A 17,747-nucleotide genomic window follows, 5' to 3' on the forward strand; every position below is an offset into this window, starting at 1 on the left:
AAAACGTTAGAAATGAATGTTAATACATAAAACGATACCACGTCGGCATCCTAGTCATGCCCTGGCTCTTACCATCCGGCAGTTCGTATAGCTTTTTTGGCAACGACGCAAAGTACCGATGGCGCAGCGCCTCATCCGCGCTTATCCGGTTGTCCGGATTGAGCTGCAGAAACGCGGTGGCCATCGTTTCGCCCTCGTTAATGTCGTACAACCGGGGAAAGCTCAGCCCTAGCTTGCGGGATTTGAAAAAGCCTACAAAGAAAGAAGAATGAATTTAGTAAAAACAGAATGCTTCACAAATGGTCGATATCGCGCACGACCGAACCCTACCTAGCATTTGTAGCTTATACCCCGGTAGGTGCGTTACCCCGGGCCACGTGTCCTCCGTCGGTGTGCCGAGAATTTTGAAGATCTTGTCCAGCTGATCGTACGTGTCGCGTATGCCGGGGAAGGTCGGCATGCCGGTAATCATCTCCACAAAGATACACCCGACGCCCCAGATGTCGAGCGAGGTGGAGTACTCCGTACTGCCGAGCAGGACATCTGTTCAAATAGAAAAAAAAACGAGTCAGAATTAAACACGAAAGTTCCCTTTGAATCCGTCTTTTGACACTCACCTGGCGGTCGGTACCACAGTGTGACTACTTCGTGCGAGTAGGTATGACTGGGAACGCTCTTGGCACGAGCCAGCCCAAAGTCGGCCAGCTTCAGCTCGCCCGTTTCGCTGATGAGCAGGTTCTGCGGCTTCACGTCCCGGTGCAGCACCCGTCGCTTATGGCAATAGGAAAGCCCTCGCAGCAGCTGGAACAGGAACAGGCGCACGTTTCGGTGGTCGAGTCCGCCCGGGTGTCGCTCCATGTACTGTGACAGGTCCGTATTCTGTGGGAGGGAGCGCAACAAAGCAGAAGAAGAATCATTAGTAGTGTAAATAAAGCAAGCAGGTGAACCTGGGGGAAACATAGTCAGGATGTGAATGGATACAACAACATGGGCGAATTTCCCACGTCCCCTCCGGAACGCACTAATTAGCATGAATAATTAAAACCAAACCTAATGCGCACCCGCCCCGAATTGCGCTATGAGCAAAGGCAGCACTCCCTCTCACACACACACTGACTCTTATCCAGCACCGGTACGATCGGAAGCTATAGGTTCCGCTGCCCCAAATGCCATAAATTACAGTTTCCATCGAAGGTGCGTCCCCAACCAACTGTGCCCTGCTTCACCGTAGCCTGGCAAATACCTGGAACTGCCTGGTGGTGCCCTAATTATTAATTTAATTCAATAAATTGCCGTTCCACGCAACCGTTGTTCGATAGCGCTGCTTGACACCCATACAACATCGGGGTATCGCTGGGTTGCTGTTGCGTTTGCAGAGCTCCAAATTTTGGCTTCAATATCTTCCGTTCGAACGATCCCGCCTTGCAGAGGAGCCCTCGGGGTGAAATCTTGCGAAGCGATAGTACGCTTGGTGGAGCAAGCAGTAGGATGTTAAAATCAATCTAGGGGGTGCAACATTTGGGGACGGAAGCGCAGAGGTGTGTTGATAAATGGGGCATATTAGTAGATGGTGTGCTGCTCCAAGTAGTCCACGGCATCACAACGAAGGAACAACACTGTGTGTGATAGTGTTTGGGAACACAAAAGCTTTCGTGATGCAATCTTGTTGTTCTATCTTCTTATATCCTTCGTTCCTTCCTCGTTGCTTTGCCCAAAACACTGTCGACAAGGTGTAGCGAGCGAGAAACCAGAAGTTGTAATTTATGTACTCGTTTCCACCTTTACACTGCTAGAATGTGTGGTTCACTTGCGACGTAGTGCACAGTAGTGGTGGGTAAATAACAAATTTTGCAGGAGACGGATTACCTTCGTCTTTTAAGAGCGTTTAGCTCGGAAGAGTCCAAATTCGGGCTCGTTAGAACATGTTTGGATCCGTTCTAATTCACCTGGAGTTGTTTGCAGTCATCTGGATTCATCCATAGTTATCTGTATTAGTCCGAAGTCGTCCAGACTCGTCCGGAGTCATCTAGACTTTCCTAAAATCGTCCAGAGTCGTCCTGAGTTTTGAAGAGTCGTCTGGAGTGGTCGGGATTCTACTGAAGTCATCCAAAGATAACTGGATTCGTCCGATTAGATCCTTTCGAAGCCATCCAGACTCCGGAGGCACCTTAAATTATCTAGAGTCGTTTGGAGTCGTTTGGAGTTTTTCCTGACTCATGTGGAGTCGCCTAGAAATGCAAAGCCGTTTGGAGCTGTTTGGAGCATTCTTGAGTCGTCTAGAGTCGTCTAGAGTAGTCTAGAGTCGTCTAGAGTCGTCTAGAGTCGTCTAGAGTCGTCTAAAGTCGTCTGAAGTCTTCTGGAGTCGTCTGATGTCGCCCAAAGTCGTTCGGAACCCAAAGAAGTCTTCTGAACACGTTCAGAACCGTCCGGAAATGTCCTAAGTAGTTCAAACTTATCGTTCAGACATGTCCAGAGCCGCCCGAAGTCACCCGGAGTCGAACCCGATTTTGATTGAGATTCAGTTTTTTGGAGCCAGAATTGTAATAGTTCCACGTTTTCACTCCCGAATACCCATCACTAGTGCAACACCGTATCTTTTCCTCATTGTTTTTCCTCTCCTTTCCTTTCCTTTTAGATTCTACCGTTCACCTGCGATGGTTTTATTACGGACGTCTTGTAGGATTAAGGTATAAAAAACAACAGCACACACCTATTGCAATCCGTCCTGTTCAGACATCGAGCTGTAGACGGTAAGGCTCTACGCCTCTCATATCGTAAGGATGAATTATGGGAGCGCTTGTTTTGGTTTGTATGTGTGGTTGCAATTTTGGCATCGAACCTGTTGGTATTGTACCAAACCCAGGGTAAACATACCAATCCGACCTGATGCTGAACTCCCCCCCCCCCCACCGTTGGGAGTGCGCCATGTGGTGTAAACAATTTATGCTTTTTCACCATTTTTTCTGCACCGAGAGGGAGAGAAGCAGAGCAATGTTTAGATGATTTATTGCGGCAAGGAAAACAAACCAATCTGTCAACCGCAGCAATTGAGCAATGAATGTCTAGCAATAATTGGGTTTGGGGAGGTTTGTTCATTTAAGAGAGACTATAAAAGAGTCGATAATTAATTGCAAGTGGTTTAAAAAGGTTGCTTTAGGATGTTGATCTGATTTCCGTTAATTTTAGGAGTAATATCTGAAGTTTAAATCAATTTACAGTCAACGTTTTCAGGTTAAACACTTCAATTCGAAATATCTAAATTAGCAGCATGAAAACAAACAGGTAAAACAATAGACACACTCTACTCCAACGGAATGTCAATAGTGCACGCGATTCCAGACGGAATAAAAGGCGTCCCGACCGCCAACACGCACCAAGGGAGGCAATAAATCACACCCGCAAAAGGATAGACCAGGAAAACAAACAAAAAAAAAACGCCGGATGCTGAGCTCCTCCGGCAAACTATGGGAGAGAAGAACGTCCGCACTGGTGTCCCGGGGAAAAGGTGCTTAGAAATTCATGACGAATTCCCATCCCGATCTCCCCCCCCCTGAGTTAGACATTCCCGCACCAGCGCGAGAAGCAATAAATAAAAGCGTACAGAACGACGACGTAGTCTTCGTAGTTTGGCGCCTATTATTCCCTTCCTGCAGCATTCCTCGAGCGCTTGCCTTTGCGTGTCGCTCCCTCATCCGCGTGTGAAGACTCGGAAAGCACACGCAAACGGTAGAGAAGATGTGGCTGTCTGTCTGTCTGTCTCTCGCTCCCCTCCGAAAGGATCGACGATGGGAGCTTTAGTCTCGCAAGCACGAACACGAATGACTTCAACAACTAATAAAAGGTAATAAATAAGTACTAAAGCACCCGGACCCGGTTTGGAAAATGAGCAAATAATACTCTTCTCCTCTCTACACCACCACCGCCCATTACTTACCACAAACTCGAAGACGAACGTGAGCGTTTCACGCGTGTGCACGATGTCGTGCAGGGTCACGATGTTCGAATGTTTCAGTTCCTTCAGCAGCGATGCCTCGCGTATGGCCGTGAACGGTGCGCCTTCCTCCTCCTGTAACCTGATTTCCTTTAACGCTACCACTTGATTTGTTAAACTGAAATGAAAACCGAGAAGAAGGGAAGAGTTAGCGCAGTGCTCGCTAGATGAATGTGGTGCAAGGGTGAAGATGAATTAGTGGCTCAACGCACCACACCGGCGGACAGTAAGTTATGTGCCTGGACGGAGGGGCATCACGAGAGCGAGCGCGCGCGAAAAAAAAAGGCATAAGAAATGGCATCACACCGAACCCCCAAAGGCATTTCCTTCCGTGCGCTATGCTTTATTCGACCTAAATTCGATTAGACCACGCTTCAAGATGGATGGTGCCCCCGGTTGGAAGATAAATGGTGATCACTTTATTTTGGGGGCGAGTGTATGATATTTCGCTTGAGGTAATATCTTTGTTCTGGGTGGGCGGAGGTGGACAGCACACGGACACTGACGTCCTATTCCTTTCTCTGGCCAGTTTTACAGCTTCACTTTGGGAATGAAAGTTTTGTGCGTTTTGTGCTCCATTCATTTCCTCTTGAGAAGGGACCTTCTGTTTAGGGCACACAGACACACACAACACAATTCTACAAGAAAATTAGTTCTTCATTGTAGTTGTTGCATTGGACATTTTATTCAGACAATTTTCTCCCTGTCTCCCTGTCCCGTCTTATGAATTTAGAAACTTTTGACAGCAAATGTCTACCATTTCTGGGACAGAATTCGCCCGACATTTCTCCTTCCATTCCGGGTGTCTTCAAGTTTGCCGCTTCTAAAGAATTCAAAGAATTGTTCTGTCCACGCAGGGCGCAGGTTAAAGTTCGGTTGAAAAGGTTATAAAATCCAAAAACCCCCACCCCCTCCGTCAGGACAGCCCCATAACAGAGACAAGAACCAGTTTGCTCACAGACTGGCAGAAAAATGCCTACCAACGGAGAAAAAGAAATGAGTTGAGATGGACCAAACCCCAAACCATCTAAGAGCGCATCATATCTCGAGCAGCAGGTTAAAACTTATCGATTTTCACACAGCCTTGGGACAGATACAGGGCTTTGGAGAAGGAGTCGAAATGAGTTCAGGAGGATCGGAGAAAAGGGGGGAAAACAATTTCACGAATGTTGCCCTCCTGCGTGCTGCTGCGTTTTGCTGTCCTTCCCTCATGTCTGTCTATCTCCGGGCGGTGGAGGAAAAACTGAGAGCAGAAAATGAAGGGATTATATTGGCAACGCCACGCCATTTGGCAGGAGTTGGGAAAGTTTTTTTTTTCCCCGACGGCATCTGTGGAACTGTGTCACCGTACCACCGCGTATCCGCCCACAGAGCCTGGCGGGCTTGACATTGGCGTAGTGGCGTTCGGTTACGGTTTTGCGAGGGAAAACATTCCACCGGAGCTGAAGTCTGCCGCCATCGATGTTCCGTACTCTGTATTCTTTTTCCAAGGAAATCGGTGCTTTTGGGAGCAAAATGGAAATATGAGACCTTTTGCCAACCACGTCTGTGCTTGGATCGGAAAATGGTCAAGGATATGTCTTTCTCTGAATGAGTGTGTGTGTGTGTGTGTGAACGGTGGAAACGAATCTCGGAATCTTTGCTCTTCAAAGTGTTTCCCAATAACTAGGTCACTGGGATATTGGATGGAACATTTCCTAAACAATTCTGAACGGCTTGGGAATCGTGAACGTGATTGGAGTACGGAAAGGGCAAGCGAGAATACAAAATTCATGTGACAGACGTATGGAAACATTTATTATTCATTGGAAAAGGAGCATTAAAGGCTTTCCTGCGTGGATATTATCAGTTAAATATTGCGCTTTTGAATGTCCACAGACTCTTAATATCCCAAAGAAAATCCTCACACCACACTTCAGTTGGTCAGTTCAGTTCCAATTCCTCAGAAACTAAGACAGATTCTTCAGAAACTAAGACACAATGTTATCGCTTACACACACGCGCTCTTCCAACAGGTGCGAAAGAAAGTTAGGGGAAGATGGGAAGAAGCGCATTGTTCTGAGTTTCGAGCTGCAATCTCATTTGCTGACCTAAGCTCTTAATATCCTCCCTTCAGTTCCAATTAATCCCCCTCGCATCGCCCCGACAACGCTTTCCTTCTCATAATATACTGCACGATCTGACCAACCAGCAGCATCGTGTGGTCTTTATCAACCTCCAACCAAGCGTAGTCAACCGACTTCATCCCTACTAGCCCGTCTAATAATCATTGATTAAGAGCGTCAGTAGCAACAACCAACCAAACACGCATTCTTGCAAGTTCGGCTGTCCAAAGCGAAAACTTTCCCAACCTGGGACCTGGCAGACTTCTGCCGCCGGTATGTGAAAACGTTTCCAACCCAGTCCACAAGTCTGGATGATGGCTTCGAATGTGTACCAAACCGAATGTCAATCGAGGATTAGACGAATTATTGTTGCTTCTTTCGCTCTCTCTCTTTGTAGGGCGCTGATCGCCGCGTTAAAGTCCGATCGACAGCCATCGACTCCCCCCATTGGGTCCATTCCGTTTATGATCCATCCGGTCACTAATCTTCCTGTCGAGAATGGCCGCCTTTGCAGACGGCACAAAGATTAAGGGAAGCTACCAAAGGACCGAAGGCTCTGTTCGTCCTGCGTTCGTAATCGGGTTTTGCGAAAGTAATCAACAGGAAACTTGAGTTCTTGGCTAAGGAGGGTGGAAGTTACGCGACGACACCAGCTGCTTTAGCGCCATTGTGTGTCGCCACAATTTGGGGTGGTGGTTTACGAATAAGGCGTACACAAGAAGCAGCTTGGGAAGAGGAGTTGACAAGCCATTATCGTCCAACCGTAACCGATTTCGATGGCTATTCCATCCACACCCCCCTGGTACGGGGGATCGAACGGGAGGGCGAAGCAATGATTCTTTTGTTTCGCTCCATTTTTAACGTCTTTGTTTTGCCAGTCGGCACAACAAAACAATAACAAGAAGACGACGGTGATGACAGTGTGCCGCCCAAGAGGGAGAGAGAGTGACAGTGTCGCCTTTGGTAAGCACCGAAAAGCACGTAACGAAGGAAACGAAATTAATTTCAACCAGCCCTGCCCTGCCAGTGGCCCCCAGAGAATCTTCTTGATGATGCTGGGTTATTGTTTGTTATTATAGTTGTTGTTTTCGTCTTGATAATATCCCAAGGCTTTTCGGCAAGGTATCGAAATTCGAAATGCCTTTTGTGTCCTTCGGTGCTTGGTGTGCGCAACAAACAACGCAACCTTGCCCGCTTCCCATTAATAACGCTCGGCCATTCGACAGAAAAGACAGTATGGTCAGCGATGAAGATATGTGCCCGATGTTCTTGGGGTATACTTTTACGGCAAAATCACTTACCATCGGTACAAACAATAGGGGGAGATTGTGCCATGGTATACGCTATTGTGTGCGCCCATTGTTTAAATACTTAATTAACGACCAAAAATATCCTAATGACGTGGTCATCCTAGTTGGACTCCAAGCAGCGATGGAAAGGATGGATGGTCTGATTTATCGTTTAAATTGGGAAAAAGGGGAAATTTTCTTCATACTTTGCCACATTGCTATGAGATCAAATGAATAGTTCGTGCTTTATCCTTGCGAGATACCGACATTGAAATACTTTCGTCGCGTTCTCCTTCGTCGGCGTAATGATGCGTCCAATCTCTTCTTCAACCATCAAGGACACAAACACACACACAACCAAAGGATAGGAAAGGACGCCGTCAATTCGTCCGGAAACGCTACACGGTCCACCCGGGAGGACCTTGGAACTGTCATTAATCTCTCCGGCTAAGCCCCGTTAGGGATCGGTTTCGTAAAATGATTCCTTCGCTACTACATCGAGGAGTGTCGTAGAGGCGGTAAACGACAATTTTGCCTGTTTATTATAAAAAAGGGAAGAAACAAAACCGATACACGTTACACGATAACTGTCTTGTGCCGGTTCCCGTAAACTGGATTTTCTGAGTAGATCAATTTACACCACCGGCGAACGGAGTCACACACTGATAGCCATAAAGTTAGCATTAGACGCGATTGATCGAATTTTAAGCAAGGTAAAGGTTTTATTATTTACAGTTTGAGGGAAAGATGCGTTGGATTTATGTGTCTAATTTTCAAAAAGGGATACCAGACGGGTTGGATTTATAGCCACTCACATAATCGAAAAGAATGAACCATAAAAACACGAACCGCACTTATTCCAAACCGTCAAATCTTGGCCCAAAGAAATCCTTTTTTTTTTGTTCTTTTAAACAAAAGTTCCATCCAAAAGCTGGAATGAAAAACTATACACTCGGTCCCATATCAAAAGCGTCACAAAAAAAGCGGTTTTCTTGGGGTAAAGTTTTTCGCCACAGCAGAAAAGTCAACGGAACAATCGTGTTTCGCCCCGCTGGCTTGTGGGAGCAGCGCGCCCTCTGGGTTCCTTTTCGAATCACACTCAACTTTATCGTCCAACAGCAAAGCGAGGAGTGTGGGAGTAGAAGCCAATTTCAACATTATGCGGTTTGGTTGCAGCACCAGCACCGGCCAACCTTTGCCAAGCTCTCCGCCCCGTGCGTTTGTTGTGCCTTTCCGTTTGGGGTTATCGTCATCAGGATCTGCTGCGGGTGACCTTTTCCCTGCACACAACAGCGCGGTTCCAGGGACACGCACTACGAAATGCACACGAACTGTTGCCGGATTTTGAAGATTGACGTCGATAGCCGTCCACCACCGAGGAGGTTGGGCGTGTATTTGCGTTTCAGATATTTCTATTTACAATAGGTTCTGCTGTAAGAAAGCAAGTTCAAATGCGGAGGATGGGGAAGACGAGCAAAGGTCAATGCAGAAGCGGCAAAAAAGGACAATTCACACACGAGCAAAACGTTGTGGGTTAAAAGAGAACTTCCCCGTAATAGTTCGACCAACAAAAATGCCGGACGACGCTCGACAACGTTATCGAAGTTTGGACGTGGACGTGCTCTTTCTGCACGGCAAAGCGAATATTTATCGTTTTCCCCGCAAAAAGGACTGTCGTCATGTTGTGTGTGTGTTGAGTTGATTGCAAAATGTTCTCGCTTGCTATTGATCTTTTCACTCAATCGAACACGGAAGAACGCGATGATGGAACGACTTTTAGGTTGTGAAATTCAACAGCACTTGGAGGAAAAGCTTTGCTTCACAGCCGCATGAAAATGGGCCAAATTGCATGCATCGAAAACGATTTATTGTAGATTTTCTTTTGCAAGAATAATATCTCTTCCGCGTACGTACTAGTATACATTGTTTTCCCGCTGCAGCGTCTTGAAAATTTATACGCTGAGAGGGAAAGATTTATTGCTTGCTTGTGTTTTGTTTTGCCATCTCGATTCCTACGGGAAGGATTCCTTTCGGTTTGATGGAAGGAACTCATTTTGCACGTGTACTATTTTCCTTTACCCATTAGCTATGCTCAACACATAAACGGGTGAAGTGGAACGGAACGTTACTGCCCGAAATGATACTCAAGAGACCCCGAAACGAGGCCAGTAAAGCAACGAAATAGCTTTTATAAAGACAACATAATATACGGCGCTTTGTTCACGTGAAATGGTATGAGTTGAAGATGTATAAATGTCTAATATATTAAATACCATATGCGTGTTATACAATGGCAACCACAAACTCTCCCTCTCTCCCTACGCAATGTCACTCCATTAACGTTGTGCCAAAAGGATGCCATTTTTTCGATCAATTTGTTTTTGTTTTTTTAGCACGAAGCTGTCACAAAAATAAACGAACGCAAGAAAAAACAGCCATCGTCACGCAGTATTGACAGGCACACACACACACATGCTGGCGTATTGGGCACCGTACACAACAACAGTACCTTCTTCTTCCTGGCTTGCCAATTTTATGGAGGTCGATTTTCATAAATAATGCAATAAAATTTAAATTTCTTTACGGCCGCTTTCGCCTCCCTGGTCGTGGCGGCGGCTACTACAACAGCCGGCCCTGCGTTTGACTTTTTTATACTCTCAATTGCCCTAACCAACGCGACCATCCCGCCCCTTTTCTCCCAGGGGAGTATTACGGGTGGACAAATATCGTTGGCAAATTGTCCGGGATTAGGGCAACCAACGGTATACGTGCTCATGTCACACTACTCCTGTTGTACTACCGGACGCAACCATGCTGGGGCAAGAGAGCGGGCGTGCTGTTACGTTGATACGCGCGCGCGTGTGTGTGTGAGTATGTGAGGATGATAGAAAAGGGATGACAAAATGAACGCATTGTTTTTTTCCCCTTTAAAGTGCTTTATCGATCATGAAAAGGAGAGTAAAAAAAATAAAGGAACGATATGAACGGTGACCGTACCGATTTTGTGAGCCGTAATTGATTTTCCATTAAAGGCGAATCAGAACGAGAGTGCGGAGCGTTTTTGTGCTCGATTCCGGTGAACAGTGGGACCGTACCCGGGATCACCTAAACACATTTAACAACTTTATTGTAGTTGATTTAAACCCTCTGCACGGTTTACGTCGGGGACAAGTGTTACACCAAAAAAAAAAAAGAACGCAATAAAATGTCTTGCTTTTTACTTACTTGCTATAACCTTTAAATACCGTTGCGTAGGATCCTTCACCGAGTTGCTCTAGTTTGATGTATGCATCTGATTTGCCAAACGGCGAGTCACCCTGTAAATTGAGAGGAGTAGAAAAACAATTAAAAAATTAGTATAAATAAAAGTAAAATATTACTTATCAACCACAAGTTCTTGGAAATTTTAAACAACATCATGGATGCGCCCAGTCTTTTGTAGCTCGCCGTGAGTGTGGAGTAGTGTTGGCCGTTCCGGTCCGAACCTAGTAAAAAAGTTCCGTTCTTTATGTAGGCCATTCCGTTCCGATCCTTTATACAAAATCGTTCCGTTCCGTTCATTCCGTTCATTCCGTTCATTCCGTTCATTCCGTTCTTTCCGTTCATTCCGTTCCGTTCTTTCCGTTCATTCCGTTCCGTTCCGTTCATTCCGTTCATTCCGTTCCGTTCCGTTCATTTCGTTCTTTCCGTTCATTCCGTTCTTTCCGTTCATTTCGTTCCGTTCAATTCGTTCTTTCCGTTCGCTCCGCTGCATGCAAGATAACTGTTCACTCTTTCTCGCACACAGTATGTGTTGCCTGTGCACTCTCCCATGCTCACAGGAATATTCATCGCACTAGAGGCGAAAGAATTCCGCAGGAGCCAAAGCCTCTCTAAATCATAGTAACAACATACTAACAATTCATCGCACTTCGTCGCGTATCGTTTATAAAAATCGCGGTAAGCGAAACCAAAAATTGTGTTACATTTGGTATTATGGTGCAATTTGTAACATCTATTATACTTTTTGTTATAATTTAGCTTGTTTTAACTAGACAAATATCTATTTTAAAATTTAAATCTGTACTCATATTGCAGAACGGTGTAGAAGAGATGTATTATAATATGTGAGTATAAACAACGAAAAAAAAATGTATTTATTTTTTATGCCACGATATCCTCTTGATCTTGGCACTCGACATGATTCCAATATTTGGTCATTCGATTCGAAGCATTCTGTTCCATTCGACAACCGTTTGAGTGCCGTAAACATGTAAACGATTTGTGTGAAAAAACTATTTGTTTTAAATAGTAAGTGAAATTCAAATAATTAGTCAGTCTCGTGATACAATAGTCAACCCGTACCACTCAATAACATCGGCATGGGTAAAAGCCTCGAATGGATCGTGCCCTCATACGCTGGGATGATTTTCCTGCTATGAGCATTTATGTTACTGATAGCCAAGCCTATTTATTTGACCGAAAATGGTCGTCGCATCTAAAAAGTTTACAAATGCTAGATAATAAATGCATGCTTTATATTAGCACAACCGGTACAGCTTACTTGACATAGGTTGAACCCATCTAGATTTGGTGTCAGATATGATTTAAGATACGCCTTTTCATATCCTGTATGAAGTAACAACCCCCCCCCCCCCCCCCCCCCCCCCCCCGGAAGACAGCTTGGCTTCTAAGCTCTGGGTCGGTTCTTTTACACCCCAGGTTCCCGTTCCGTTCTTCTTGAAAAATGAACTAGTTCCGTTCCGTTCCTTTTTTTTAACGAAATTCCCAACACTAGTGTGGAGTGAGGAAGACAAAAAGCTGAGGTCAAAATTTTCCGATTTTTTATAGGATTTCTGGGAAAAGAAAACTAACCCTCCCTTTTACACGGCAACCAGCAAAGCGGCAAAACGACATGAAAAATGTACAGTTGAATATGCAGCGGACCGTACAGGGGCGCGGCCCTTATGAAACTTTTAACACTATCGTGTGGGAAAAGCAAATGTTAAAGATGGCAACGAAACACTAGCGCAAGACAGACCAGGAAACAGTTGAGGTCAAACAGTTAAGTTCTAGGAAACAGGCTGGGTAAACTGTTTCATTCTTGCTGACCCGTAAAGATACGGTTGGTTGGATTAGCGAAAGGATTCGTTGGGGACGTAGTAAAGCTGAACCAAACAGCATCAATGTGCTTAAGAAAGCTTTGAACATTTTATAAACGAGAGCTGTACGTTTTGGGTTGTGTTGGAACAAAATAGGACATCATATGATATCAGTTTTGTATTGATTTTTTTTTATTTTGTTAAAAGTAAATTTATTTTGTTTTATTCTGTAATTGTAAAAATCAACAAATTTCGACTGCGTAGAAGCTATCAGTTAAGAAAATTGCATTCTTTGTTTAGAATATTTTTTTACGTCTGTTCCCTGTTCAATTTCATCAAACAATCGCTCCGGGAAACAAACAAAGTCAAGTCGCTTTACAACAAACCGACCAAGAGCATAAAAACTTAAACTCATTCGACAAAAAAATTATCCTTCAGCTGTGTAATACCTCTGCGATACGGTAATTCCACTACCAAATGACCCTGCCACAAGCACACACATTCTCCCTGCTCCCCTCTCCTCCAGCAGGAGATGGTTTATTCACATACCATTTGGTCTTCGTTACTTTGTTGCAACGGAATTACTTCCGCTTTTCGGGAGGTGGGTAAAGTAAAGTAAAGGCAAGGCGAAAAGCAATCCTCTCGAAAGGCCAACTGCAGTGTGCAGTCGGTAGTGCAGAAAAGCATCATTCCTTCCTAAGCGTAAATCCTTTCTGCCCTTCGCCTTTCTAAGGGAAGCATTTCCTTTCCAAGGGGTTTTTGCTTCGGAACCGTCACCAGGAAAGGGCTCTTTCGGTTCGGTGCACGAACTCATCGGGCGGGGCCACCTATCGGTGTGAGTGAGGGCTTGAAAGAGAAGCACCATCGCCCGCCAGGGAAGCCGCAATGTGACGTAAAATAAACATCAAAAGCTGACTGAAAAGCACAAACTGCAGATGGTGCAGAAAATACGTTGATGGAAATATAGCAACAGTACAAAAAAGAACAAAGGTAGAGATGTTTGGTTGAAAAATGGAACTTCTTGAGAGTTAAAATACAAACTCAGAATGAAACATTCTACTTAAACTAAAGTAAATCTTTGTAAAAACAAATGAAATTTAACATTAAAACTAACAAAAACAATAATAATACAGAAAACAAATGTAGAAATATGTATTGAAAGTAGTTTACTAAAATCAAAAAATACGACCATGACATTAAACAAACAAAGTGGTTCCTTTTCATCTACATTGTTTGCGCAAATGTTTCATTTCACCACTTTCATTATATCCTTTGATACAGTTTGCTTTGTTCGTGATGTAAAGATTTACTATTTGACACTTTTTCCCGTGGTCAAACGTGGGCTGCAGCATACCAGGCACAGACCCCCCAATACCGCACATCGTCACGAAAGCCTTATCCTTTTGACGACGGTCCCAAACCCACTCCCCAAACTGCGCTATCGAAGCATCTCAGAGTGTTGTAGCAAAACCTCCGCTGCTATCGCTTCCCGGTGGTCGGGTTTAGGTTTTGTGGCGTGATCGGTAAATATTTACGTTGTAAAACTTATTTCACCGCTCGGTGCTGTAAATTTCCGCCTGACTGGTTTGCGCACCCCTCTCCGGTGGCTGGTCTCTACACACAGGATATTCAGTGGAAATAGATTTCTTTCCACTTTTCGACTGCAGCTGAAAGCAGCGGGCAAGCAAAACGTTTTCATTTCCTTTGCCCCCTTTCGGTGGGGCTGTAAACTAGGATATCCCTTTAACAATGAAACCCTTCCTCTCTCTCTCTCTCTCTTTCTGAAGGAAAGGAAAACTGCATCCGTTGCAATATGCTACAGCCCCCTAACAGCGCCAATGCAAGCACAGAAGATCATGACCGGCAAACAACCGGCGGTCACGGACAGATAGAGATCTTTCTGGTTGGCAATATCTTGCTGGCAAGATATATTACACCAGCGAAGGGTGGACAAAAACCGAGCAAAAGCTTTCACTGCTGCTACTGCTGCTTACACAACCACTGCACTTGGGATGGCGACGACAATATGTGTTGACACAATCGCAGAGTGTTGTTGGTTGGCTGTGCGGGGCTGCTTGCTGCACACTGTTTGTTCGTATATTAACGCCCCCAGGATACCGGCAAGTGTGTTAACGTATTTTCAGTTTTCGAAAGCAAGAGAAAGATAGAACGGCATGCAAGGAAGTGAAAGCGAAGCATTTTTTCTTTTACGGTGTTTGGTCAGTAAATTTCGTCCCACACAAGCTAAGCTTGTTTGCACGGTGAGCGATTGAGTTTGGCTTTGATTTCAGCCGTGTGGGCAGACTGTGGGGATTCATTGTGGGCATTGTGAGTTGTTTTGGTGGTAAGAAGAGCAAAATTTGAACTTATGTTCAGGGTAAACGAATCAAAGGCTTCATATTTAACAATATTGTGGGGAATTTTGGGCGTCAAGAGACATGAACAATATTAAAATGAAAATAAAATAATATTACACCCGGATATAACATGAACAATTTCACTATAAGAGAACTGATAAATTAAATATGTTTTAAAGCATTCAAGTCAACAAAACCTTGCTGTAAATGAAATTGATAAAAAATTAACCTCATATAAGGACATTATCAGTACGTCAAATATCAAATGAGCGAGAAATTATACACCATACGTAAAAATGTGACTTGCACAATGTTGCGACGAATGGAAAACCATCGTTTCAAGAGTCCTTCATGAACACTCGCTTCCCTTTTTTCCACTTTCATTACTGTTCCAAACGGTCAATCGACCGTCCGTAATGTCCCCTACCCGAACACTACCACCAGCAGCCTGGCGCAGACACACAGCATCAAGTACAAAAAGAGCGCCCTTCTCAAAAACTCTTGCCAAAGTTATGTAAAATGATATTACGCTCGTTGCTGGGCGCACATTTTTTTCTGCATTACCATTTGCTGCACCCGTCCAGGTCGGCCACCCCTTGGCCACCGAAACCGTGACCAAAAAAAAGACATGATGTAGCTCGAGCGTTTCCAAAACGAGCTGAGCATTGTGATGTACCGAGCGTTGCCACCGCCGGGGGCAGCAGCACCAGTAACTTTCACGGGTTTCGAGGATGAAATGATTTTTCCATTTCCAGTTTTCCACCAACATTTTGGAGAGGCACTATGATGATGGAAGCGGGCGGTGAGCCTCAGAGTGCTAATAAGGAAGGCTAAAATTAGCAACAAAATGGAACGGTAATGAATATGCTAATACTGAGGCGGTGAGTGAGGTTTCGGAGCGAGCGAATACACATATTTCGGGCGCTGCTTTCTATGTGGACGAAAATGCCAACCGTGAATTATAATTTCAACTACCGCAAAATGATAGCATCTCGGTGACCATGAGTGTTCGTGAAAGTGAATCGTGCAGAACAAAAAAAATTTGGCACTCCGAACATTTGAATCAGAATGCTGGCGAGGAATTAAGTTCGCCTTTTGAAGCTTATGTATTGCAAATTGGAATTATTTTTACGCCAACGATCATGCGAGCTTCATACTGTAATTCCATCCAAGCTGACCTATTTTTAGGCCGCAATTGAATCAAAACTCATTACTCACGACTACCTCCGCAATCAGCGCGTTCGAGTTCAAACCTCGTCCGGGGTCGTTGGCAAATTCTACTACATTCTACCGTTCGCCAGCAACAATGTGTGGGGATTTGCACCTACGCCGTATGCACAGCGCGACAGACCGCAAATAGCTCCCAGTTTTTGAACCCACTCAACTCGGTGTGCATGTGTGTGCGGTTTGGGCTGGAAGCGAATTTAATCTACGGGATGAGTTTTAAAAGGTCAAGCCCCCGGTTCGGTGCTTGATTGGTACCGGAATTATCATGTGGATGTGCGTGTGTGTGTGTGTGTGTTTGTGTTTGTGTATCGTTTTAATTCAACCTCACCGAAGCAAAATATTCGCCAGTGACAGCTGGGATTGCCAATTAGATTTCTATGCTGATCAGCGTGGTACACGCGTCCGTAGAAAGCGGTAAGCACGCAACAGCGACGAGTGACGAGAAAGTTTGTTTCAGCTCGTCATCAGCATCATCATCATCATCATCATGATCAGCGAGCACATAGACCCGGAAGTGAAATTTAATTTCCTCGCACCCAGCCCCAAGAAGCCAATCGAAAACCACAAAACCTGCACCCACTGGGACAAGGATACACTGGTCGGGAGTGGGTGTGTGTGTGTGTTCGTTAAGATCAGCCGAGCTTCAAGTGTGACTTTTCGGGAGCGTGTTAGTCGAGCAGGCCCTGCCGTCCGTGCGTGTGCATAGATAAATCGCCCACTTATGGTCTCTCCACCCACCGTGAAATAGGTCACGAGCTGGTGCTGGTGTTCATGTGTGTGTTTCGTACGCGCTGCTACAAAAGCACCGAGAAACTTGAAGCCGAGGAAGTCGATTTGATTGAAAATGATGCGGTTTTACCGTCCTCCATCCCCCTTCCGCCTAACACCCTTGGGAGGCAGCACGCAAGTGGGTGGGTGTGTGTGTGTGTGCGTGGTGTTGTACCGGAAAACTCCTGCGGCAGTATTCGAACGCCCGGCTCTGCTGGTACTATTATTGTTATCATCATTAGAGAGCCTTCGCACCGTACTGAAACGCATAAAATTATGCATAAAACGAGTATTACCTCTGACGCTGCCACCATCCGAACCCCGCCGACGCTGTTATCATTATTCAAGGGATCTGTTTTGACAAGTGTAACCGCCGGCGGGTTGTGTGATTTACTCGCCCACAACAAGGGGGAGCTGTGCCAAACTTTCTCATTGTTGTCGACGAAACGTGTCGAGAGGGGGGGGGGGTGGTTTTATGGACTATTCTGATTGGATGTGTGTGTGTGTGTGTGTGTGTGTGTGTGTGTGTGTGTGTGTGTGTGTGTGTGTGTGTGTGTGTGTGTGTGTGTGTGTGTGTGTGTGTGTGTGTGTGTGTGTGTGTGTGTGTGTGTGTGTGATCTGCAAGAAGTATGGCACGGAAAGGAGGGACTTAATGGCGTGTGTGTGTCTGCTTCACGAAACAATGCTTTGAAGTAAATTATGTTGTAAATTGCACACACACAGACAGTAGCACATTATGAGGCTGCTTTAGATTGACTGATGCGCACTAAGAAGCTCTTTTTAATTGAACATCAAATGAGGTTCATTTGGAAGGCGTGTGGCAAAATTTATGAGCACACTAATAATGGTATTTCACGCATCACGGCAATCCTTTTCCATGCATATCAAAGGCAACGCCTAAAGCGCCCTGACAGTGCCAACCTCAAAGC

At 45.2% G+C, this 17,747-nt stretch overlaps 1 protein-coding gene across 2 annotated transcripts in view; it reads right to left on the reverse strand.

Moving 5' to 3' along the window:
- The window catches only part of LOC121591574 (cyclin-dependent kinase 14), a 131,823-nt gene that overhangs the window by 5,813 nt on the left and 108,263 nt on the right, over positions 1-17,747 (reverse strand). For both annotated transcript variants that reach the window (XM_041912256.1, XM_041912257.1), the window contains exons 5-9: positions 10,611-10,702; positions 3,935-4,109; positions 618-879; positions 331-543; positions 73-252 (exon numbers count right to left, since the gene is read on the reverse strand). In XM_041912256.1, the coding sequence (XP_041768190.1) occupies positions 73-252; positions 331-543; positions 618-879; positions 3,935-4,109; positions 10,611-10,702 (922 nt within the window). The remainder of the gene's footprint in view (positions 1-72; positions 253-330; positions 544-617; positions 880-3,934; positions 4,110-10,610; positions 10,703-17,747) is intronic.

Source organism: Anopheles merus, chromosome 2L (genome assembly GCF_017562075.2).
Source record: "Anopheles merus strain MAF chromosome 2L, AmerM5.1, whole genome shotgun sequence".
NCBI lineage: Eukaryota > Metazoa > Arthropoda > Insecta > Diptera > Culicidae > Anopheles > Anopheles merus.